General features: G+C 40.5%; 1 protein-coding gene across 7 annotated transcripts in view; it reads left to right on the top strand.

Moving 5' to 3' along the window:
* The window catches only part of ZFYVE16 (zinc finger FYVE-type containing 16), a 59,139-nt gene that overhangs the window by 15,175 nt on the left and 17,975 nt on the right, over positions 1-25,989 (top strand). For 5 of the 7 annotated variants that reach the window (XR_009552453.1, XR_009552452.1, XM_060201093.1 and 2 more), the window contains 10 exons: positions 158-256; positions 988-1,096; positions 2,034-4,288; positions 6,772-6,868; positions 10,390-10,551; positions 14,025-14,167; positions 14,658-15,033; positions 18,361-18,483; positions 19,978-20,133; positions 20,950-21,174. Coding sequence is in view for 5 of the 7 variants with exons in the window: in XM_060201093.1 (XP_060057076.1) it covers positions 1,027-1,096; positions 2,034-4,288; positions 6,772-6,868; positions 10,390-10,551; positions 14,025-14,167; positions 14,658-15,033; positions 18,361-18,483; positions 19,978-20,133; positions 20,950-21,174 (3,607 nt within the window). In the remaining 2 variants the exon portion in view is untranslated. The remainder of the gene's footprint in view (positions 1-157; positions 257-987; positions 1,097-2,033; positions 4,289-6,771; positions 6,869-10,389; positions 10,552-14,024; positions 14,168-14,657; positions 15,034-18,360; positions 18,484-19,977; positions 20,134-20,949; positions 21,175-25,989) is intronic. The other 2 variants (XM_060201095.1, XM_060201096.1) reach the window with 2 other exon arrangements.

Consider the following 25,989-nt stretch of genomic DNA (forward strand, 5'->3'; position numbering starts at 1 on the left):
TGCTATCACGTGTTCCAGCTTCTGGCTCCACTGGATCATTTCCATTTGATGATATTGAAACTGTGTCTCTGTGCTTGAATTCCCTGTAAATATGCAGTTCTAAAAGTCTGAGCAGACTCAAGTCTTTTTTCTTATTATTATTTTTTTTATTTTTCAGGTAGAAATATTTCATACACATGGCTGTATCTTCCACATGAAGCGCATAATAGCTGGTTCATTCATGTTTGTTGACGGTGAAATCCATCACTGGACTCAGGTGTGTTAGCCCCACCCCGCTGCAACAAAATCCTGCTCCCATCTTTCGTCTAGCCTTCTAACATCCCCAGATAGCCTTTGCTCTTCCATTTATTGCATGAGCTATGACAAGAGGTGGTCTTAACATTATTGACACCTCTCTGCATTTATTTATTCACGTTCTTATCTAGAAAGATCTTTCCTTCAGCAACTGTTTCCTTATTCTAAAGTATCTATTTTGTCAGCTGAGGGCAGGATACACAGTCGGTTCTTTTCCTGTAGTGTGCTAACTCTGAAAGAGATGCATGGGTCAGTGCTCTTGAATCCTCCAGTGACTGGATGTTTTGCTTTAATGTCTTTTTAATTTAGTTAATTTTTCCTGTAACTCCAAATCTCTACATTTTATTTTATTTTGTTTTTTATTTTCTGCGCTTTTTCACCCTCCATCTTTCTTGTACCCCAGTTGTATGATCATTCTAACCATTCTCAGTTCTCAATATTAATTTTTTTCTTTGATCCATGAGTTAAATATATATATATATATTTAATTTTTTAATTGTTCATATATGCAACTGTTATGTTGTTAGAATTGGTTTTTGTATGAAGTTATTTCCCCTCATTAGTAGATCCCTTAAAGCAGAACTTTGAAATTTCACTACACCTCTTCCTTGGCCAAGTTTCTTGGCATGCAGTACATGGCATAGCATTTATGTCAGAAAGTCAGACGAGTGATCTTGCTGTTTTACTATCCAGGTGTACAGGAACTGAACTGAGAAGAAGTCTGCGAGTAGGATGGACAGTTACTTTAAAGCAGCAGTCAGTGACTTGGACAAGCTCCTTGATGATTTTGAACAGAATCCAGGTTTGTTGGTTTTTCCTTTTTGCCACTAGTAGAAAGTTTTCACTGTTTATAATTCATAAATCTCAAGTGTAAAGAACACTTTACAGAATTTGATTTTGATTTTGACCATGTGACTGTCTTTAATAAAAAGTTTACTTAACTGCAGTCTATTAATCACAAATATAAATGAGGGAGGGGATTAGGGGAACTCGAAGTTTTTCTCAATATAAAGTTAGCTAGGCTAAATTTAAAGACCATTATTTTTTTGTTTATTTTAAAACTCAAGATGACCTCAGACTTTTAAAAAATGTTTTATTTATTTATTTATTTATTGTATAGAGTCAGAGAAAAGACAGAAATCGAGAGGGAAGAGAGAGAGAGAGTGGGAGAAAGAGAGATACCTACAACTCTGCTTCCCACCTCCTGAAGCTCCCCCTCTGGAGGTGGGGACTGGGGGCTTGAACCCAGATCCTCAAGCATGGTCACACATGTGCTTTACCAAATATGCCACAGCCTAGCCCCTAAAGACCTTTAAGACAAATGCAGGCTCAGCTAAAAGTGCCTTGGAAGTTTTACATAAAGTAGTAGTTCTTTATTGTGAGAGACGGTGTTTTCCTCACTTGGCATGAAGATGAGGGACTGGAAGGCCAAACAAAGTAGTGAGGTTGCTCCCAGCTCTTCCCTGCTCGAGATTTCCTAGTGCAACTGAATTATTTTCACTAGAGATGATATCACTTTATGGCATCTGTATTCAAGAGCAAAAACTCCAGTCAAAAGACTTTAAATCCAAATGACAAGAAACTTTGGAAATTCTTTCATTTTTACAAACAAGTCAATTATATCATAAAAAAAAAAAAGAAAGAAAAACACTTAAGTTCAGTAGTTTTAGAAATTTTGGCATCTTTGTGAGAATTTTGACTTGTGTCTGATTAATAACCCGCATCTTTATTTTACTCAGATGAACAAGACTATCTCCCAGACGCACAGAATGCATTTGATTCCAGCCGCTATTCAGTTTCTTCAGACTTGGCTTCTCCACAGCTGACTTCGGTGCTGCCGAAAGACCAGCCTTGTAGGAGTCGTCGTGCTTCCTCTGCAGCATGCTATGAAACAAGCCGGATCTCCCTGAGTGAGAAAGCACTGGAAGGACTCACCTGTATACAGACTGAAAAGAATGTGACAGGACTCGACCTCCTTTCTTCTGTGGATGGTGGCACTTCGGATGAAAGCACGGTACAGGTGGGATGGTGCAGCAAACCCGTCTGTGATCTGATCAGCGACACGGGCAACTTAGTTCACGTAACTAGCAGTGAGGAAGATACTGCAAAATTACCATCGGATGAGTTTAAATCTAATGTAGATTCTTTGATTGGATTGGACTTGTCCTCGGTGTCAGAAACTCCTTGTATTCCTTCAATAGACTGTGGTAAAAGTACTGTCGCAGAAGCACAGAGTGATGTCAACTCTGAAACACCAAAGAGAGAAACCAGTGGACCGAAAGAAAAAGAATTGGGTATTAGATTAGACCTGACACTTTCAGATGCACATAATTACAGTGAAGAAGAAAACTTAACGGACAGAAACATTTCTACCCAGTTAGGACCAGTTACTGATTTTAACAGGCCATCATCTGCTTTGACTCAGCAAGGTTACAAAACTTTTGATGCCAGAGATAACCTACAACCCAAGACCCGACCACGCGAAGTGAGGGCTGATGACTGCTTGGTAAAAGAGGGAGCAGACGCGGCAGATAAAGCTTCTAGCGGTTGTTTAAAGGAAAGAGGCAGCACCAGTGCTCTGCCTGGCTGTCTTCCCCAGAGTGAAAGTTTGCATTTACATGATTCAAGTTCAAGAGATGGAAATTTCAAATTACCCGACTTTTCCTCCAAGGAAGATAGGGCTGCTGCAAAAGGAGACTCGGGACAGCTACATCTTAAAGATAATAGAGGTGACATTCAAGATTCTTCCTCAGCATCCAGTGAGGAAACATACTCCTCATTGTCCTGTCTTCCAGCTCCCGAGTCTCTGAGCGGATCTGTGATTGAAAGTCAAGCTCAGAGTGATTGCTTACCTCAGAAGGAATGCAAAGATGACACACATGGTGCAGGAACTGTGCATGAAGAAACAGACAAGACTGCTACTCTAGGTGGGAAATCAGTGAAGGAGACTGATTTTTTGAAACAGGAGACATGTAACAACTTTGCACTTCCTCAGCCACTAGTTGACCACATGGGAGACAGAAAGGTAGATCTTGAGGAGACAGGGGCCAGAGTTGGGCTGTCTTTGGATCACCCTGAACACACCAACTCTGCAGCTGCAGACTCTCAGCTGGAGCTTTTTGGAGCTCATGCCCCAGAGCCCCAAGCCCCTGCTGCTTGCGAAGGTCTCCCTTTCCAAAGCAGTCTCGATGGGGAAGACTTAGATTACTTTAATATTGATGAAGGCATGAAAAGCGGTGCACTAATTAGTGATGCTGAACTTGATGCCTTTCTCACCGAACAGTATCTTCAGACTAGTAATGCGAAGTCGTTTGAAGAAAATGTCAGTGACTCAAACACTGAAATGAATCCGATAGATATCAACGGCCTAGGTGATGGAAATAGTCACAATATGTATTTTAATGCTGACGTTGGAGCCACTGGCAAGAACCCAGGTACTAATATGACTGGTGAAACAGTTGATAAACCAAGTTCAACAGACCATGGTGACCCTTCTGTAGAAAACAGCACGGGCCCACCCGCACAAGGATTATCTAGCAGCAAGTCTGAGTCACTTACAGATGAATCGCCAGTCTCTGAGACCAGCAGTCAGTGCGTTCGCGTTGGAGGAGCCAGACCCAAGCAGCTGTTTAATGGTCCATCCAGAACACGAGGTTCAAAGGAACCAAGTCAGTCGGATGTTCCACATCTGCCTGAAAGTGAGCCAGCCATGGCAGACGCTGCTGCTTCAGCCACTCGTACTGTCAGCTGTACGGCCGAACCTCAGGCTCACTTTGACTCGAACTACATTGACATAGAAAGTAATTTTGAAGGTGGATCCAGTCTCCTAAGTGCAAACAAAGACACTCCACCAGCAAGTACTTGCAGAGAGGGCCTGGTTCTGGGCCAGAAACAACCTCCTTGGGTCCCTGATTCAGAAGCACCCAACTGTATGAACTGCCAAGTCAAATTCACTTTTACAAAACGGCGACACCACTGCCGAGCATGTGGGAAAGTAAGTCAGGACAGTCTTTACGCTTTTCATTCTGTTGACTGGTTTTAAAAGAAATCGAAATTTGGCAAGGAAAAAAAAAACAAAACCCAAAACAACAGTCAGTGGTTCACAGAGATCCAGCTAGTTTGAAATAAGTGTTTTTCACCTACATGTGGAAACGTGTAAAGCGGTGTCCTTCTGTGTCGTGCTTGAGGGTTGAGTAAGTACGTTTTCGTGGGATTCCCTTTTGGGAAATGAGGTGTCTTCGTTACTAGTTTGTGTGAATCTAAGAAGACTTGTTCAGATCCCCCTACTCTAAGTTGGACACTGAGATGTTCCAGATTGTGCCGGGATCTCCCTTTGTCCTTGAATATTTGGTATCAAGACTTCTGTGCATCTAGTGATGGGAAACGGGAGAATTGACTTGTATAAGTCTCAGAACACTTAGCCCCAAGTGGTACCTATAGGAATAACTACTTTAAAAAAATATTTATTTATTTATTTATGAGAAAGATAGGAAGAGAGGAGAGAAAGAACCAGATATCACTCTGGTACATGTGCTGCCGGGGATTGAACTCAGGACCTCATGTTTGAAAGTCCAGTGCTTTATCCATTGCGCCACCTCACAGACCACACGAAATAACTACATTTTTTATTCAGCAGTTTTCAGTTATATATTAGTCTCCGTACTACTTTACTTTGTTTTTTAAAATTAAAAATTTTTAAATTCGAAATTTTTAAAATTTCGAATTTAAAAATTCTAGGGAGTCGGGCGGTAACACAGCGGGTTAAGCACAGGTGGCGCAAAGTGCAAGGACCGGCATAAGGACCTTGGTTCGAGTCCCGGGCTCCTCACCTGCAGGGGAGTCTCTTCACAAGCGGTGAAGCAGGTCTGCAGGTGTCTGTTTTTCTCTCCCCCTCTCTGTCTTCCTCTCCTCTCTCCATTTCTCTCTGTCCTATCCAACAACCACGCCATCAGTAACAACAATAACTACAACAACAATAAAAAACAAGGGCAACAAAAGGGAAAATAAAATAAATTTTAAAAAAAATATATTTCTTTATTAAAGTTTTTCTTTTCTTTCCTTTTTTTTTTTTTTTAAACCTGAGCAGTGCTCAGCTCTGGCTTATGGTGGTGCAGGGGGATTGAACCTGGGACTTTGGAGCCTCAGGCCTGAGCCCTTGTATAATCATTATGCTGTCTACCCCCTCACCCTTCTTTCCTTTTTTTTTTTTAAATTTTTTTTTAAATTTATTTAGTTTATTTATTCCCTTTTGTTGCCCTTGTTGTTTTATTGTTGTAGTTATTATTGTTGTTGTCGTTGTTGGATAGGACAGAGAGAAATGGAGAGAGGAGGGGAAGACACAGAGGGGGAGAGAAAGACAGACATCTGCAGACCTGCTTCACCACCTGTGAAGCGACTCCCCTGCAGGTGGGGAGCCAGGGGTTCGAACCGGGATCCTTATGCCGGTCCTTGCGCTTTGCACCACCTGCGCTTAACCCGCTGCACTACAGCCCGACTCCCCCTTTTTTTTTTATCTTTGTTTATTTATTGTATAGAGACAGCCAGAAATTGAGAGATGGAGGGAGAGAGGCAGAGAGACACCTGTAGCCCTGCTTCACCACTCACAAAGCTTTCCCCCTGTAGGCGGGGACCAGGGTCTTGAACTCGGGTCCTTGCACACTCGAGATGTACCACCACCTGGCCCCAAGTTTTTCTTTCTTGTCAATGAACAGAATTAAAGGGATTTTCCTTGTTAAAGATATTAGATTATTAGATGCAGGCTGAGATACAGCTACAAACAGAGTGACAGATGTGTTGTTTTTGGGTTTTTTTATTGCCTACTGACTCCTCTTGGGAACCAGTTTTTGGTTTTGTTTTTTCATTTTCATTGTAGATAGAGACAGGGTTAGATAGAAAAAAAAGAGAGGAAAGAGAGACCATAGCATTCTTCACCATACTGGCATTCCTTTGTGGTGCCAGGGACTTGAACCTTGTTCCTTGTATATAGTAAATTGTACATTATATCGGGTCAGTTTCTGGCCTTAGAGAAATAGAATTTTCAGTTGCAGAAACCCCGTGGTCAGTTGATGGCACAGCTGGGAAGGCACACACATTACCAGGCACGAGGATCCTGGTTTGAGCCCCCAGGCCCCACTTGCAAGGGGAACTTTACAAGTGGTGAAGCTGGCTGTAGGTGTCTCTCCCTCTCTCTCCCCATTTCTTGCCCTATTTACTTTTGTCTCTATCACAATAAATAAGCAAATATATATATATATATATATATATATATATATATATACCTATATAAATATTAAAGTTGCAGAAATCCTTTTTAAGTAAAATAGGATGTAACTACCTGTGATGATGGTGATTAGCAAGATAATGCAATCAGGAAAATGTTTATTTGGTTAATTCTATTTTTGGCCTTCCCTTTGCCTCCCTCCAGTAGGTAAAAGTATGTCTGAAACAAAAGCAAATTTGTAATTTTGTTGTTTATAGGTATTTTGTGGTGTCTGTTGTAATAGAAAGTGTAAACTGCAGTATCTGGAAAAGGAAGCAAGAGTGTGTGTCGTCTGCTATGAGACCATTAGTAAAGGTGAGTGGGAACCTGACATCTTTGCTCCCAGTAATTTAATACATTGTCAAAGCAACTCGATTGTGACAGGGTTAAACCTCTATTTCTTAAGGCAAGGACCTAGTGTTGACTTACCTGGCTTAGGTGGGACATCCCAAGGCCTGGTTTCTCTTCCTTTTTGTTCCACTCACAATTAACACTCCCAGTGTGGAAAGGAAGCATTCAGTGTCTGGAGTGGAGGTTCATTACCTTTTAACAGGTACCAAGAACCTAAATGCAGCGTTTCACCTTCCGATCTGTCTTTGTCATCATCATCATTGTCGTCCTTATCATCGTAAACATTTGTGGAATATCTCCTGAGAAAAAGTATTCAATCATATGTTTTTGTTTGTTTGTTTTTTAAATTTATTTATTCATTCATGAGAAAGATAGGAGGAGAGAAAGAACCAGCCATCACTCTGGTACATGTACTGCTGGGGATCAAACTCAGGACCTCATGCTTGAGAGTCTAGTGCCTTAGTCACTGCGCCACTTCCCAGGCCACTCAATCATATGTTTACAGCATAAGGCCAGATACTAGTCCTGACCCTGTAGAGAAGTATAGCCTAAAATGGGACTAAAAGTTAATGTCGTGTTCTTATGAGGTTATAGATAATTTCATTGCACTGCTTTTCTGTTTGCACATTTTGCTCTCGTATATTTTTTCCCCCTTCTCCAGTTTCCAATTTTGTTTGTATGTGTTTCTCATTGTTCCTCTGGCTCTCTGGCTAGTTGCCATTGTCAGCAATAATCTTGGTGGTCTTATTTGAGTTCTCACAGCTGTAGGTGTGTTCCGTTTATTTCCTCAAATACACATTTGCTCTTTTGAGTACTTTTTGACATTTTCAAAGATTTGTTGACAGTTTAACTGCCAGCAAATATTATTTGGGACTTTTTCAGACTAGACAGTGCACTAACTCAGGTACTACTTCCTGTTAGCTAGTAGAATACCTGGTAAGATTTGTTTTTCTCTCTTGAATGAATATAAACTTTTTTCAGCAGTTCTCCATAAAGCTCTGATGTGAGTCTGTTAGCGTGAGGTAAGCTGTTTAACTCCTGCTGTTGGCTTCTGCTCTGGAAGATAACAGAGTGTAAATCATTTTATATTTTCATATCACCACTGCTTATGAAGATGTTGGTTTACGTGCTTATAGTTTTTTTTTTTTTATGCTATTTCAGTAGCCTACAAGATAAACTTCTGTTGTGCTGTTAGCCAACGTAACCTGCTAGAATTCAGAAAGATCAGAGCAAACTCTCACTTGATTGTTCCTTTTTACTTTAAAAATAAACAAGACAGTCATGAGTATTTATTTATTTGTACAGTGTTTGGGTTGATGGGTCTGATTTGGGGTGAACATTAAAACATATTCTGGCTGAGGGTCAGGAGGGAGAAAAAGATAAAGGAACTCAAGTACTGAAGTCAAGCTTCGATTTGTAAAAAAAAAAAATAGTTGTAATGGATTTACTTAGTTACCAGTTTTTTTCTGTTTCAGTATTTTATTGCATGAAATTTTATTTATGACTGTATCATGAACCTGTATACTACAATAGAATATAAGTGAAAGTTAACTGAACATCAACTTTAGGGTTGCAAATGGTAGGTGTTACCATTTGTGCGTGTGTGTGTGTGTGTGTGTGTGTGACCATTTTTAATGGTCACTATGGTATGAAAACACATCGTAAAGAGTCATAAAAATGTGCCCCTAGAACATGTGATCGTAAAAACCAGTGCTACTGCAACAATTAAATTTTTTAAATGTATTTATGTATTTTCCCTTTTGTTGCCTTTGTTCTTTTTCATTATTGTTGTTATTGATGTTGTCGTTGTTGTATAGGACAGAGAGAAATGGAGAGAGGAGGGGAAGATAGAGAGGGAGAGAGAAAGACAGACACCTGCAGACCTGCTTCACCGCCTGTGAAGGGACTCCCCTGCAGGTGGGGAGCCTGGGGCTCGAACTGGGATCCTTACACCGGTCCTTGTGCTTCGCACCACGTGCGCTTAACCCCGCTGCATTACTGCCCGACTCCCTTAAATTTTTTTTAAATCTTATTAATTGAGAAGAGGAAGATGACTTGAGCCCATGAAGGATGAGGACCAAAGCTAGTTGGACGAGTGGCCATGGGTCATGAGAGTTGTGCTCAGACTGTGAGTTGCAAGGAGACATGTAGACGAGTACCGTTAGCAGGTATGGACTGAGTTGGAAATCACTTTGAAACTCAGCTGTGCAGACTTCATTTGATTAGTGGAAGCCACCTCATGGGTGTTGTCATTCAGTAACCCTTGAGGGAGATTATGTTAGCAGGGGGAGCACTCACGACAGAGCATTTTGGAGAAATGCTGGCGAGCGAGTTCTCAGTGCTGTTCTATGTGATGTGAATGAAAAATCTTTCAGCAGCATTTAGGCTCTACTCAGTGGTGTAGAGTTCCAGCAGAGAACAAAATCGACTCTCTGTTCTTGTGCAGCTTATGATTCTGTGAAGCTTTTACACGTGGAGAGAGACAGTAGGCAGAGGCTATCAGATGGCAAAGATTATCCTAACCGGGAAGAAAAGAATTTAAGGATAAAGAATAACAGGAACCTGTCTTTCTTGATTTTTAAAAGAATCTAATTTAATTAACTGATTTACTTGATAGGACAGAGAGAAATTAAAAGAGGGGGAGGGAAGATAGGAAGAAAGAGAGACACCTGCAGCCCTGCTTGACTGCAAGTGGGGCTCCCCCCAGCAGGTGGGGACTGAGGGCCCGAACCCAGGCACTGGCCCTTGGCACCAGCTGGGCCACCACCCTGCCCCCTGTGAGTGTTTTCTATTAGTGACTTAACATTTTCTTTACAAACTTCAGATTTCAGTAGTGTTTTGTGTGTGTGGGTGTGTATGTGTTTTTAATGGCAGTCAGGATAACGGTAATGTGGCCCCAGGTTAGTGACTTGCAGGAAGGGAAAGAACAGAGCTGTGCGTGTCTGTGGGAAGAACACATCAGGCAGAAAGCCCAGGAGTGTAAGTCAGAGGAGTGACTGTTGTGGCCTGTTGAAAGACAAAGACGTCTATGAGAAAGTGGGGTTGCCGTGCAGATGGGGGGCTCACATAATGAAGTAGGAATGCAGGGTTGAGAATGCCCGGGGTCTGAGGAAGCACTGTTAGCATGTCATCACTCCACGTTGGCAGCCACCATGGATTTGAAACAGCCGGAATGGCCTGTTGCGATTTCTGTCCTAAAAAGACCACTCTGAACTGTGTTGGAAATAGACTTGGGAGAAAAGTGCAAAGCATGCTGGGTAGATATCCGACATACGCCGAGTATAGTATTGGGATAAGTGATTGACAGCTTGTACTCAGTAGGGTGCTGCCAGCTAAAAAGTAAGGACCTTCTCTTTGCCATCTGTCTCTCTCTCTCTCTCTCTTTTCTTGCTTAGCTATTATTAAACATTGAAAATTAAATCTTTATCATAATTTATCCTGTGGTTCAAAACATCTGCGATTTTAACCCCCCCCCCCCCTTTTAGCACAGGCATTTGAAAGGATGATGAGTCCCACTGGCTCTAGTCTTAAATCTAGTCACTCTGAAGAAGGTGCCACCATCCAGCCTCTTCAAGAGCCTCAGACCCCTGGAGTCGCTTCTCCTACAGCCTTACCAGTGTCTGCACTTAAACAGCCAGCTCTTGAAGGTAACTAGAAGACAGTGCTGTGTCTTCGACTAAAGATGACTTTGTAAAATAGGAAATGTTGATATATACATGCTGGACGTTCGGGGAAGCACATCAGGAATGCTCAAATGACTCAGAGAGGAGTGACCACCCCCCCACCCCCCACCCCCAAGACAGGAGCACAAGAAAACACTTGGTTTTCAGATCTGGGATTTAAGGACGGGTGCCAAGTGGGTGATGGTGTGATCTCGGGGTGCCAAGTGGGTGATGGTGTGATCTCTTGAGGATTCTCTTTGGCGTACTGAACACCACAGGGCACGCGACTGTATCCAGGTGTTAGAGCAGCTGCAAGGACCCTGACAGGAACTTGAAATAGGGGGAAAACATACATTATGTTCCCACCTTCCAGTCTATTGCCAGTGCCCACCGTTGGCTAAAAGTGACTGAAAGCAGCCGGTGTAGGAGTCTGGGAGTTGGCACGTTCCGGATCTTTTTGCTTAGCGTATGACGGCGCCTTGTAGAAAGGTGAAATTGGGTTTGAGAGACAATAGGTAAATGACTGGCATCTCTCTCCTTAAAAGTCCGTTTCCAGATGAATATTTTCCCCAAATAAGAAGGGGCCGGGTGGTGGTGCATTTGGTGGAACACACACATTACAATACACAAGGCTTTGGGTTCAAGCCCCCAGTTCCTACCTTCAGGGTGGAAGCTTCACAAGGGTTGAAGAAGTGCTACAGGTGTCTCCCCGCATCTGTCCTTCTCTCAGTTTCTCTTTGACCTATCAATTAGTTTTTTTAAAAAAGAATTGTTGTTAAAACCTATATTAAATATTTACACAGTAGATTTTTATGCCACTTGGTACAGAAGTTTGGGTATGGGAACACTTACAATTAATTTATATAATGAAATTTTTGAACGCAGTTTTCTCAGATCCAGAAACTAGCCTACTAAGTGATAGCACGCGGTAACGGCTTTCTACTTGGGCATAGACCGTGAAGGCAGGCATTATTCCTCTTGATTTTTATGTTCTAAAATTACCTGATAGCAATTTTTCCAGCCTTCCTCTGTGGGTGCTTTGTAATAAAAGAGAACAAATATGCTGATATCTGGCTATTTCCTCCAAATTTGAGAAGAGGATGTGTTCCCTAATACCCTTATGATAGAACAAAAATAGCATGATTCTTTCATTACCTAAATTAAAATGAACAAATAGGGACTGGGCAGTGGCTCTCCTAGTTGAGGCCTCAGGCCACTGCACAAGGACCAGGTTCAAGCTTCTTGTCCCCACTTGCAGGGGAGAAGCTTCTCCTTTTTATTTATTTTTTATTGACTTAATAATGATCAACAAGTTTGTTGGATAAGAGGGGTACAATTCCCACCACCAGAGTTCTGTGTCCCATCCCCAATACATACTTTTTTTTTTTTTTTTGTCTCCAGGGTTATCTCTGGGGCTCGATGCCTACACCATGAGTCCACTGCTCTGGGAGGCTGTTTTCTCCCTTTTGTTGCCCTTGTTGTTTATTGTTGTTGTTATTATTGTTGCCATTGCTGTCATTGCTGTTGGATAGGACAGAGAGAGATTGAGAGAGGAAGTGAAGACAGAGAGGAAGAGAGAGATAGACACCTGCAGACCTGTTCACCACTTGCAGAGCGACCCCCCTGCAGGCGGGGGAGCCAGGGGCTCACAGATCCCGCTAGGAGCCCCGGGCCATGTGCGCTTGACCCGCTGCACTATCTCCAGGCCCCCAATACGCACTTCTTTAATGTCAAGTTTCAGAAACAGATGAGTATGTCTCTAGCCCCATTTGAGTTCGTTTTCTTCTCCATTGTGGGGCTACCCATCCTTATTTTCAGTGCCATCATCATGACAAATTCATGACGGTCATTCATGAATTTATTTCAATATATATACAATCATGTTTCTCTCTGTGCATGTATTTAAGGCTTAAGAATGTTTTCTGCAACATTAAAATCAAATTTTCAGTCTCAAAACTTCATTTGTAGCTGTCAAATATTCTAATTAGAGCTTGCCAATATACATAAGAAGACATTTATGTTGTAGTGATAATTAAATATTTTTGGAGGGCAAAACAAATTAATATTAGTCTGGTGAGACGAAAGATCATCAGAGGGAGTCACTTCACAGGCGGTGAAGCAGGTCTGCAGGTGTCTGTCTTTCTCTCCCCGTCTCTGTCTTCCCCTCCTCTCTCCATTTCTCTCTGTCCCATCTAACAACATCAATAACAACAACAACAATAAAAAGCAGGGGCAAAAAAAAAAAAAAAGATCATCAGCATTAGAATCCACTAGTCACAGTGACTGTGTGTATGATGGGCATTAATCTGTAGTTCTGGTGAAGAATAAGAGCCGTTGGGTTTTAAACAATTCTAATCCTTCCTACCATCTCCTATCTGCTTTTCCTAGAGCTTCCCTTCATAGGGTACAGATTTGACTTCTCTGCTTATGCATGTACTTTCTTTGGGGGGTTCTGAAGTCAATACTGAGTCCTGTTTTTTTTGTGTGTGTGTGTTTTATTAGTGATTTAATAATGATTTACAAAATTTCATGTCAACAGAGGTATAAGTCTACTTAATTCCCACCAGCAGGATTCTGAATCTTCAGTTGGGGAGAAGCTTCTAAGTGGTGGAGTAGTACTGTAAACATCCTCCCCATCTCTCTCTCTCTCTCTCTCTCTCTCCCTCCCTCTCTCCCTCTCTCCCTCTCTCTCTCTCTCTCTCCCAGTCAGAAAAGAGGAGTGGGATGGCTGCCAGGAACAAAGTGTCAGTGATAAACCTGGTGACAATAAATAAATTAAATAAATAAATTAATGGTATGACCTCCGATGCACAAGTGATCTTGTGTCCATTTTCAGGCTGTGTATATTTTTTCTTGATTACCCACCAGGCTTTGGTCTCCTCCACATCCACCTCCTGCTTGAGCCTCAGTTTCATGCTCATGAATCTAGCCTTAGTAATACAGGCCTTAAAACTTCTCTCCACTCTTCTGCCACACCAGTGTCAGCAAGGTGTAACCCCTCTGACTCACTCCTTTTCCTGGAATGTGATGCCCAAGACCAACTCTGCCTCCCTATCCATTAGGAAAAGATCATTTTGTGTGAATGAATCACAAAACACTGTTTCTCTAGTCCTGTGCAACTTTAGGAATTCAGACTGCCAATAGATAGCAAAAACTTTTAAAGATAGATCTTAGGGGGCCAGGCTGTTTCACACCTGGTTAAGCGCTCACATTACAGTGCACAAGGAACCAAGTTCAAGCCCCTGCTCCCCACCTGCAGGGGGAAGCTTTATGAGTGGTGAAGTAAGGTTGCAGGTGTCTCTCTGTCTCTCTCACTATCTCCTCCATTCCTCTGGATTTCTCTGTCTCTATCCAGTAATAAGTTAATTTTAAAAAACATATATATATCCTTACCTGTTTAGTATTAAATCATTGCACTGGTGCTAAACTAAAATACTTTTAAAAAAATCTGATTCTAGGATTATGCTCCAAAGAACAGAAGAGAGTGTGGTTTGCAGATGGTATACTGCCCAATGGGGAAGTTGCAGATACAACAAAATTGTCTTCTGGAAGTCGAAGATGTTCCGAAGATTTTAGCCCTCTCTTACCTGAGAAGCCCTTGGTAAGTAATGTAAAGAATGACTTGTTCATTTTTTTCCAAAGATGTATCTATTTACCTTAAGAGGGAGAGAGGGGTGTGGGTGATGGCTCGCCCAGTGAAACACACACATTATTATATGCAAGGACCTGGGTTCGCCCCACCTCTTTTCCTCATCGTGTGTGTCCAAGATTGTTTGGTTATTTGTTTGTTTGCTGTTAGGAAAAGGGGAATGTGCTATGTTACAGGACCTTGATGTTCCTGAGCTTGTTTTCTAATCTGTAAAACTGAACTGATTTGCAATTATCTGAGCTCATGGTAAAGATAAAAACCTTACATTCCTGAATTAAAAAAAAAAATGATAGTTTCTTGGGAAATTTGACTTCAGAAGAATTCTTAACTCATTGATTCTGTTTGTTCTTTTGAAAATGATATACTTGGCTATGGCAATCAGCATTTCACAGTTGAATAAAGAATATGAACTGATATCTTTTCTTTATTCCATGTTCTACAGATGGTGAATACAGTGGGTCATTCTACTACAGCGGAAAAATCAAACAATGAGATAGGAGATATCACCACCAATGAAAGAATTCTGAGTTCTGTTTCTCAAGTGCCATCTGTGGAAATACTGCCCATAATCGCAGACACTGAGGGGCCCCCTACTTCTGGCCCTGTCACACGGGATGATGATGATGTTGCCTTTGCAGAAGGATCATCCAGTTCTAATAGTGACTTGGTCAATAGCAAGCAATTACCTGTTACTCATACTTCAGATTATAGGCTATTGTGTGGTATTGACAAGACTGTTTGCAAGAAGACGAGCCTTCTGCCTAGTGACGGAGACAGCTTGCCCCCTCTTCTGGTCGCGCCTGGAGAAAGGGGATCAGGTAGGAGAGCAGTTAAATACATTTAAAATAAAAATCAAATAAATACTTCCATGAATTTTTCTGTGATGCATGGTTTTTAATTCAAACAATTTGAAGTACGTACCATGACTTATAATTTTAGGTTATAAGACATCTTAGTATCTAAAAGTAAACTGGCATACCCAAGGACGGGAGTTCAAGGCCCTACTCCCCATCTACAAGGGGGGATCACTTCATAAGAGGTGAAGCAGGACTTCAGATTTCTCTCTTTTTCTTCCTCTCTATCTCCCTCTCCTGCATTTCTCTCTGTCCTACCTGGTAAAATAGAAAGGGAAAAATGGCCACTGGGAGTGGTGGGTTTGTAGTGCAGGCACCAAAGCTTCAGCAGTAACCCTAGTGGAAATAAAAAAGAAAAGTAAATTCTAAAAAGTTTAAACTTCCAAATTGCATTCAATATGGTATATGTGTCACTAATTTAGAATGAAAAAAAAATGTCCATTAATCCAGGAAGCTCAGACTTTAAACCTTGAGAAATATTTCCATTGTTTAAATTTTTTTTTTTTTATCTCACTACTGTTATTTAAAGACAGTCTAGGATTGGATAACAAAGCTAGGAATCGTAGTTCTTCATCATTCTGGCAATATACTGGATTGTCAGAAAATTTATTTTGGCAAAGAAATGCATGGAAGAATAGGTTGTGACTTTTCTGACAGCCCAATGTTTGGCTTGAAGCTTGTTACTTAATCTTTGTGGGCTTGTTCTTTTAAGAGAACCTAGCTGATCCTTAAGTTTCTTTTCAAGTCAGAGACTCTGTGGCTAGTTCTCACACCTCATTCCCAAAGATATATGTCTTCATCCTCCACCATGAGCACCGTGCTGCTTCTTCAAACAGAAAGTGGTTATATTCCCTGCATGAAAATGTGGAGGGTAAAGCTTGGGATTTCTGCTCTACCCGTAGGGACTGTTTCCTACCAAGGAGCTTTATTATAGCGGCAAAATTACTTTAAGCCCTTTTCTTACTTTATCGTGGTTATCAGGATTTTTTTTTTCCCTTTCTCTTTTCCTTTCTTTCTTCTTTTTTTTTTTTGAAATATATTTTTATTTAATCTTTTAATGAGGAAGAGACATACAGAGAGAAAGACCACTGCTCGGCTCAGACTTATGGTGGTACTGGGGACTGAACCTGGGACTTTGGAGCCTCAGGTATGAGAGTCTTTTGCATAACAACTATGCTGTCTTCCCAGCCCTCCCTTTTTTTTTTTTTTTTTTTCCTTACCAGAACAGTGTTCAACTGTGGCTTATGGTGAAGTTAAAAACAGAACCTAGAGCCTCAGACATGAAAGTCTTTTGTTTTTTCCATGATGCTGTCTCCATTTTGCTGTCTCTCACTCCCTGTATGTATGTATATATATAATATATAATATATAATATATAATATATAATATATAATATATAATATAATATATAATATATAATATATAATATATAATATATAATATATAATATAATATATAATATATAATATATAATATATAATATATAATATATAATATATAATATATAATATATAATATATAATATATAATATATAATATATAATATATAATATATAATATATATATATATATATTTGCTACATGCCACTGACGCGGGGTACATGGCAGCAAGCAGCACATGCTACTTTTCATAAGAGTTGTCGTTATCAGAATTTATAATTGGATCAGCTGGAAAACTGGATCCCACTTCACAAACATGCTTTTTAAAATTTCTTTATAGGGGATTAATGCTTTACAGTCTACAGTAAATGTAACAGTTTGTACATGCATAACGTTTCCCAGTTTTCCACATAACAATACAACCCACACTAGGTCCTCTGCCATCATGTTCCAGGACCTGAACTCTACAAAAATGCTTTTTGTTTAATTTTACAAACTGGCAAAATAGCTCACTTGGATAGTGTGTGACTTTGCCACATGTGTAATCCAGGTTGGAGCCTGGCCCCCACCTCACTGAAGGAAATTTCAGTGCTGTGGTCTTTTACTTTCTCCCTGACTTCCTGCCTAAAAAATAGATAGATAACTTTAAGGTGCTAAAATTATGTGAATATGTATTTTATCCAACATGTTTATATATAGATAGATAGATATTAAGTATCATTTAATATACCAGAACTTACATGTATTCTAATATTGTATTTTAATATAAATAGCAAAGTTTAAAAATGGGTATATAACAGTTCAGAGTGTTGATTTCATGAAATGTGCTTACAGCTTTTGTTTTTAAATTTGATCAAGACAGTACTGAATTTATAAATATATATTTTTAATTTTTTAAATATTTATTTATTTCCCCTTTTGTTGTCCTTGGTTTTTTTTTATTGTTGTAGTTATTATTGTTGTTGTTATTGATGTCGTCATTGTTAGACAGGACGGAGAGAGGAGGGGAAGACAGAGGGGGAGAGAAAGACAGACACCTACAGACCAGCTTCACTGGCTGTGGAGCGACTCGACTCCCCTGTAGGTAGGGAGCCGGTATTTTTAAATTTTTATTTATAAAATGGAAACGCTGACAAAACCATAGGATAAGAGGGGTACAGCTCCACACAATTCCCACCACCTGATCTCCATATCCCACCCCCTCCCCTGATAGCTTTCCTATTCTTTATCTCTGGGAGTATGGACCCAGGGTCATTATGGGGTGCAGAAGGTGGAAGGTCTGGCTTCTGTAATTGCTTCCCCACTGAACATGGCCGTTGTCAGTTCGATCCATACTGCCAGCCTGTCTCTCTCTTTCCCTAGTGGGGCGGGGTTCTGGGGAGGTGAGGCTCCAAGACACATTGGTGGGGTCGTCTGCCCAGGGAATTCAGGTTGGCATCATCTGGAACCTGGTGGCTGAAAAAGAGTTAAGATATAAAGCAGAACAAATTGTTGACTAATCATGAACCTAAAGGTTGGGATATTGCAGATGAAGATTTGGGTGTCTCCATTTTGGAAAAAGCTAGGAGGTCTATTTTAGATATATTCCAAGGGGCCCATGACTTTACTAGTTTTTGCCTGAGTCTGACAGCTAATATGCAGGTGGATCCAGGTATTATCTGGGGAGATGGTGTCACAGTTGGAAAAAGGGCTAGAAAACTGGATCAGGGCAGAGAGTAGCTCCCAAATATGGGGAAAGTGTGTAAATATTGTTGACTGTAAACCCCATCGATTTGACCTGGGGCCCATATTCAGCACAGGAGCCTGTGTGACCTCTGCATCCCTGTGGGTCTGAGTAGAAACCTATTTTCATTGTAAGCACATTTAACAGGAAGTCATTGTATTCTGTTTAACATTATTCTCATGTTTTAGTGCCAGTTCTAGAAGAACAGCCATCTCATGAGCAGATCATTTTGCTGCTTGAAGGCGAAGGTTTCCGTCCTGTTACATTTGTCCTGAACGCTAATCTACTTGTGACTGTCAAGTTGGTGTTTTGTAAGTATGGTTCATCTTCCTTTGCCTGATTGGCGAGCAAGTTTTCTAAATTCATCGCACCTTCAGGTTAAGTTTTTGACTGTCAACTTTGAAAAAGAAGCCTTGCTGATGATTAGTTTTTCAAGCAAGTAAGACTATTTGCTTTACATTCAATGGGGCTTGACGTATAAGCATGCAGGTTTTAAGCGTTACCGCGTAGAGCTGGATTAACTGGATGGGCTCACAGCTGAGCTGCATTCTGATGCTCGTGACATGATTGATTGTATTTCAGGTAGCTTTCAGATTAACTTGAAATTCTGTAATCAAGACAAGAATACTGCTTAGTAGCATTTAGACAGTTTAAAAATTAAGAGGGGGCCTGGGTGATGGCGCAGTCAGTCGTGCGTGCCTGTCCCTGTGCCCGGCTTTGAGCCCCCCGCCCCCCAAGGAGGAAGCTTCACAAGTAGTGAAGCAGGTCTGAAGGTGTCTCTTTTTCTCTCTGTTTATCTCCATCTCCCCCTCTCAATTTATCTCAGTCCTATCTAATAAAAAAAGAAACAAAAAGGGAGCCGGGTGGTGGCGCAGCGGGTGCAAAGTGCAACTGCCGGCATAAGGATCCCGGTTCAAGCCCCCGACTCCCCCCCACCTGCAGGCGAGTCGCTTCACAGGTGGTGAAGCAGGTCTGCAGGTGTCTGTCTTTCTCTCCCCGTCTCTGTCTTCCCCTCCTCTCTCCATTTCTCTGTCCTATACAACAACAGCAATAACAACAACAATAATAAGGGCAACAGAAGGAAACAATTAAAAAAAAGGATTAAAAATGAAAAGATGAAAAATGGCCACCAGGAGTGGTAGACTCCTCCCCTTACAGGCACCAACCCACAACAATAACCCTGGTGGAAATAAATAATTTTTTACTTAAGAGATAACTATTAAGATATGAGTTCCCACTTAGACAAGTTTAAAATAGCTGATCATTGACATAGTTAAGAACAGGAAGTAAGTAATGCTCAGTAACAAACTTCATTGCTTCACAGTGCTTATGTCAGCCTTTCACTCTCTGAAACTAACCTGATTCTTACTAACGGTACTTTGGTATATTAGTGCATTTTATTTTAATATTTTTAATTGACTCCATAAAGTGTCTTTTTAGCCTTTCTCTTATTTACATTGATTTCATCTGATTCAATTTAAAGCTTTTTTTTGGGGGGGATAGATAACTAATGGCTATGCAAACAGAGTTTCATGCCTGAGGCTACAAAGTCCTAGGTTCGATCCCTGACACTGCCATGAACCAGGGCTGAGCAATGAATGCTCTGGTTAAAAAAAAAATAGTAAGGATTTGTGTATGTGTGTGAAAATGCTGAAAAAATAAGGTATTTGTAGCACAGTACTTCATATAATAGAAAGATATATATATATATACACACACATATATATACACACATACATATATATATATACTTGTTGTTGTTAATAGAAGTTGACTTTTATAGTTGTATGCTTTTGTCACTTCAGATTCCTCAGACAGATACTGGTTTTTCTCAACCAATGGACTGCATGGCTTGGGACAGGCGGAAATCATTATTCTGTTGTTGTGTATGCCAAATGAAGATACTATTCCTAAGGATATCTTCCAACTGTTTATCACTATTTACAAGGATGCTTCAAAAGGTGTGTCGTTTCATGCTGAACTGTTGGGTCTAGAGGATTAATTAATTCAAACATTGATTGTTTGAGCTATATTAATTGATTTAAAGATTTATTTTGTGAAGAGGTCACATAACTTTTTTGAATTTTATTTTATTCTCATTTTTTTTTTTTAAGATCACCTTTTTTTCTCCTTTATTTATTGGATAGTGGCAGCCAGAAATCAAGAGGGAAAGGGGAGAGAGAGTGGGAGAGAGACACAGAGACACCTGCAGACCTGCTTTACCACCTGTGAAGTGACTCCCCTGCAGGTGGGGAGCCAGGGGCTTGAACTGGGATCCTTATGGTCAGTCCTTGTGCTTGGCATCATGTACGCTTAACCCGCTGTGCTTCCTGATCCCCTAGAAATATTTTCAAATTTCTCTTCACAATTCCCAGCCTCCAGGAGTAACTGAGTTTTGTGCACAGAAATACTAGATTCAAGAGTGAAAACAAGAAGGAAAATAACATTGCATTTACTTTAGAAAGTTTAGAGGCCGGGTGGTGGCACACCTGGTGGTGGCACACCTGGTGGAGCGCACATGTTACAATGTGCAAGGACCCAGGTTCGAGCCTGCGGTCCCCACCTGCAAGGGGAAGGCAACCTTTGCAAGTGGTGAATCAATGTTGCACGTGTCTCTCTGTCTCTCTGCCTTCCTATCAATCACCCCATTCCCTCTCGATAGCTGGCTGTCTCTAACCAATGAATAAAGATAATTAAAAAGAAAGAAAGTTTATATTGCAACATGTGAACCCAGAATTTCTCTTTAAGACCTTTTTTTCTAATAATTTTCTTTTCAGGAAAATACATAGAAAATTTGAGCAGTATCACATTTACAGAGAGTTTCCTTGGTAGCAAGGACCATGGAGGATTCCTGTTTATTACACCTACTTTTCAGAAACTTGATGACCCACTGTTGCCACACTCTCCTTTCCTATGTGGGATTCTTATCCAGAAGCTAGAGATTCCTTGGGCGAAGGTGTTCCCTATGCGTTTAATGTTGAGATTGGGTGCAGAATATAAAGGTAAGTTTTAGGAAAGTAAGTTAAGTTATGTGGGTTCAGAAATAACTGGTCTAAAATAAGAAAGTTAGGGATCATTACATTCTATTTTTATCAGATTAACTATTTTTATTTTCTTTTAAATTCACTTTTATAATTCCAAAATAACTCTCCTCCACTCACAAATTAATCTAGGCAACTTTGCGATTCATGAAGTTTACAGATATTTATAGGAAATATATTAAATTGCTCTAGGCAATTTTTGATTTCAGAAGTCTAGAAAATCTTGAAATTTTTTATTAAAATCATGTATTATGGGGAGTTAATTTTATGTTGTCTACTTATTAAAAAGGTAAAATAGGGAGTGGCAGTAGCACAGCGGCCCGAAGTGCACATGGCCCGAAGCTAAAGGACCGGCTTAAGGATCCCAGTTTGAGCCTCCAGCTCCCCGCCTGCAGAGGAGTCACTTCACAGGCGGTGAAGCAGGTCTGCAGGTGTCTGTCTTTCTCTCCCCCTCTCTGTCTTCCCGTCCTCTCTCCATTTCTCTCTGCCCTATCCAACAATGACGGCATCAATAACAACAACAATAAAAACTATAACAACAATAAAAAGGGGCAACAAAAGGGAAAATAAATAAATAAAATATTTTCAAATTTTTTAAAAAGGGTAAAATATTGTCCCCATAGCTTGTATTGCATGTACAGCCATAAATGAAATATTTTTAGATTATCAGTAATACTGCTTTCACTTACGCTGACCAAGAGCTGACTATTTTTAGGAAAGAATATACTTTTTTTTTTTAAATTTTTTATTTAAGAAAGGATTAATGAACAAAAACATAAGGTAGGAGGGGTACAACTCCATACAATTCCCACCACCCAATCTCCATAACCCACCCCCTCCCCTGATAGCTTTCCCATTCTCTAGCCCTCTGGGAGCATGGACCCAGGGTCATTGAGGGTTGCAGAAGGTAGAAGGTCTGGCTTCTGTAATTGCTTCCCCGCTGAACATGGGCGTTGACTGGTCGGTCCATACTCCCAGTCTGCCTCTCTCTTTCCCTAGTAAGGTGTGTCTCTGGGGAAGCAGAGCTCCAGGACACATTGGTGGGGTCTTCAATCCAGGGAAGCCTGGCCAGCATCCTGGTGGCATCTGGAACCTGGTGATTGAAAAGAGAGTTAACATACGAAGCCAAACAATTTGTTGAGCAATCATGGATCCCAAGCTTGGAATAGTGGAGAGGAAGTGTTAGGGAGGTACTCACTGCAAACTCTAGTGTACTTCTGCTTTCAGGTATATATTTTGCAGTAGTTTATGGATACGTGTGCACATAAGCTCTCTCTCACAGAAACTGGTGTATATCTAGGTTATGGGACTTTGTTAGAAAGTGAACTACCTGAGATGAAATTAGAGTGTACTATAAAAGGAAAGGTCTCACCCGAGTAATGAAGCTGAAGGGTTGTCATTCCACACGTGAAGTCTCTGGACACAGTCTGAGGTGAAGCATGTTGAGGTGGCAATCATTGTGTTGGTTAGGTTGTGATCGGCGGATGCAATATTATTTGGTTTGGATTGGGAGATACATACGGGAAAGTGGGCCCTATCCAAGGGTTCCAGGACTGGGGAAGTAGGGGGTCTATAGTGGAGATGTGAGGTTCCTGTTGTCTTAGGGTTCAAAAAGACAATCGATAGTTAATGTTATCATCACATTATTTGTTAATTGGGTTAACTTTGGAAAGTCCTTTTGTTAGGGTTTGCTGTACAGTATCCAGTATCTTGTATATAGCTGTGCTATTGGATGCTTCTAATCTACTTGGTCTAGGCTTTTGAGAGAGTCCGCATATCAAATACACAGCCTATATATTAAAAGGATTCAGTTTGTGTTTTGAGAAACTTTGAGACATACAATTGATTTTCCCCCTCTCATATTAACTAGTGATTTATATGTCTACATTTTGGTAGGAGTGTACATAAACACCATTCCCACCACCAAAGGACTGTGACCCATCCCTCCCGCCCACTCCCACCCCCCACTGTCCCAGGAAGCTGCATGTCTACCCCTCACCACTGAGTTTTTACTTTGATGCCCTACTTACAATTTGATCAGGTCCTGCTTTTAGTTTCCCTTTCATATCTTCTTAATCAACTTCTGTTGATGAGTGGGATCATCCCATACTCATCTTTATCTTTTTGACTTAGTTCACTTAACATAATTCCTTCTAGCTCTGTCCAAGATGGGTCAGAGAAGGTGGGTTCATTGTTTTTGATAGCTGCATAGTATTCCATTGTGTATATATACCACAGCTTTCTCAGCCACTCATCTGTTGTTGGGCACCTGGGTTGCTTCCAGGTTTTAGCTATTATGAATTGTGCTGCTATGAACATAGGAGTACACACCTCTTTTTGGTTGGGTGTTATGGAGTCCTTGGGGTATAACCCCAGGAGAGGAATTACTGGATCATATGGAAGGTCCATGTCTAGCCTTCTGAGAGTTTTCCAGACTGCTCTCCACAGAGGCTGTACCAATTTACATTCCCACCAGCAATGTAAAAGGGTTCCTCTGTCCCCACATCCTCTCCAGCATTTGTTGCTGCTGTCCTTTTTGACGTATGCCATTCTTACAGGAGTGAGGTGGTATCTTAGTGTTGTCTTAATTTGCATTTCTCTGACAATCAGTGACCTAGAGCAGTTTTTCATATGTTTGTTAGCCTTTTGGATCTCCTCTGAGGTGAATGTTTTGTTCATATCCTCTGCCCATTTTTGGATAGGGTCATTTGCTTTTTTGGTGCTAAGTTTGCTGAGCTCTTTATATATTTTGGTGATTAGTTTCTTGTCTGATGTCTGGCATGTGAAGATCTTCTCCCATTCTGTGAGGGGTCTCTCTGTTTGTTTAATAGTTTCTTTGGGTGTGCAGAAGCTTTTCAATTTGATGTAGTCCCATTGGTTTGTTTCTGCTTTAGTCTTCCTTGCAATTAGGTTTAATTCATCAAAGATGTCCTTGAGGTGTAGGTGGGAAAGTGTTTTACCAATGTTTTCCTCTAAGTATTTGATTGTTTCTGGTCTGACATCTAGGTCTTTGATCCATTTGGAGTTGATTTTTGTTTCTGGTGAGATAAAGTGGTTCAATTTCATTCATTTCCCAGCACCATTTATTGAAGAGAGCCTCCTTTTTCCATTTAATCCTTTGGGCCCCCTTATCAAAGATTAGATGCCCATAGGTGTTGGGATTTACTTCTGGGCTTTCAATTCTGTTCCACTGGTCTGTGTGCCTATTTTTGTTCCAGTACCATGCTGTTTTGATGATGATGGCTTTATAATATAGTTTAAGGTCTGGGAGTGTGATGCCTCCATTTCTGTTTCTTTTCCTTAAGATGGTTTTGGCAATTCTAGGTGTTTTCAGGTTCCAGATAAATGACTGTAGTGTTTGTTCTATTCTCTTAAAGAAGCTTGGTGGAACTTTGATGGGTATTGCATTAAATTTGTATATGGCTCTGGGGAGAATATTCATTTTGATGATATTTATTCTTCCAATCCATGAGCATGGGATATCTTTCCATTTCTTGGTATCAGTTTCTATCTCCTTGAGTAGCGACTCATAGTTTTCAGCATACAAGTCTTTCACTTCTTTGGTCAACTTTATTCCTAGGTATTTGATTGATTTTGCTGAAACAGTAAAGGGGAGTGATTTCTGGATGTCTTCTTCTTCAGATTTAGTGGTTGCATAAAGAAATGCCACTGATTTTTGTACATTGATTTTGTAGCCTGATACCTTGCTATATTGCCTAATAACTTCCAGTAATTTTCTACTGGATTCTTTAGGTCTTTCTATGTATACTATCATATCATCTGCAAATAGTGAGAGCTTGACTTCTTCCCTTCCAATCTGTATTCCTTTGATTTCTTTCTCTTGCCTGATTGCTATGGCAAGAACTTCCAATACTATGTTGAAGAGTAACGGTGACAGTGGACAGCCCTGTCTAGTCCCCGATCTGAGGGGGAATGCTTTCAGCTTCTGTCCATTGAGTATGATGTTGGCTGTAGGTTTGCTATATATAGACTCCACTATCTTGAGGAATTTCCCATCTATTCCCATTTTTTTTGTAGAGTTTTGAGCATGAATTGGTGTTGGATTTTGTCAAAGGCTTTGTCTGCATCTATTGAGATAATCATGTGGTTTTTGGCTTTGCTTTTATTGATGTGGTGAATGACATTGATTGACTTACGGATGTTGAACCAGCCTTGCATTCCTGGGATGAATCCCACTTGGTCATAATGAACAATCTTTTTGATGTGTTGCTGTATCCAGTTGGCCAAGATCTTGTTTAATATTTTGGCATCTATGTTCATCAGAGATATTGGTCTGTAGTTTTCCTTTTTTGTTCTGTCCCTATCAGCTTTTGGTATCAGGGTGATGTTGGCTTCATAAAAGGTGGAAGGGAGTATTCCTGTTTCTTCAATCTTATGGAATAGCTTAAGAAGTATGGGTATTAACTGTTTCCTGAAAGTTTTGTAGAATTCGTTTGTGAAGCCATCTGGTCCAGGACTTTTGTTGTTGGGGAGATTCTTAATAACGGTTTCAATTTCTTTGTCTGTGATTGGTGCATTTAGATTTTGTAGTTCTTCTTGGTTCAGTTTTGGAAGTGCATAGGTTTCTAGGAATTGTTCCATTTCTTCCAGATTCTCTAGCTTGGTGGCATATAGTTCTTTATAGAAGTTTCGCAGCATTCTCTGGATTTCTGTGGTGTCAGTTGTGATATCTCCTGCATCGTTTACAATTCTATTAATTTGAGTCTTCTCTCTTTTTTGTTTGGTGAGTCTGGCTAGGGGTTTGTCAATTTTGTT

This window comes from Erinaceus europaeus, chromosome 11 (assembly GCF_950295315.1).
Source record: "Erinaceus europaeus chromosome 11, mEriEur2.1, whole genome shotgun sequence".
Lineage (NCBI taxonomy): Eukaryota > Metazoa > Chordata > Mammalia > Eulipotyphla > Erinaceidae > Erinaceus > Erinaceus europaeus.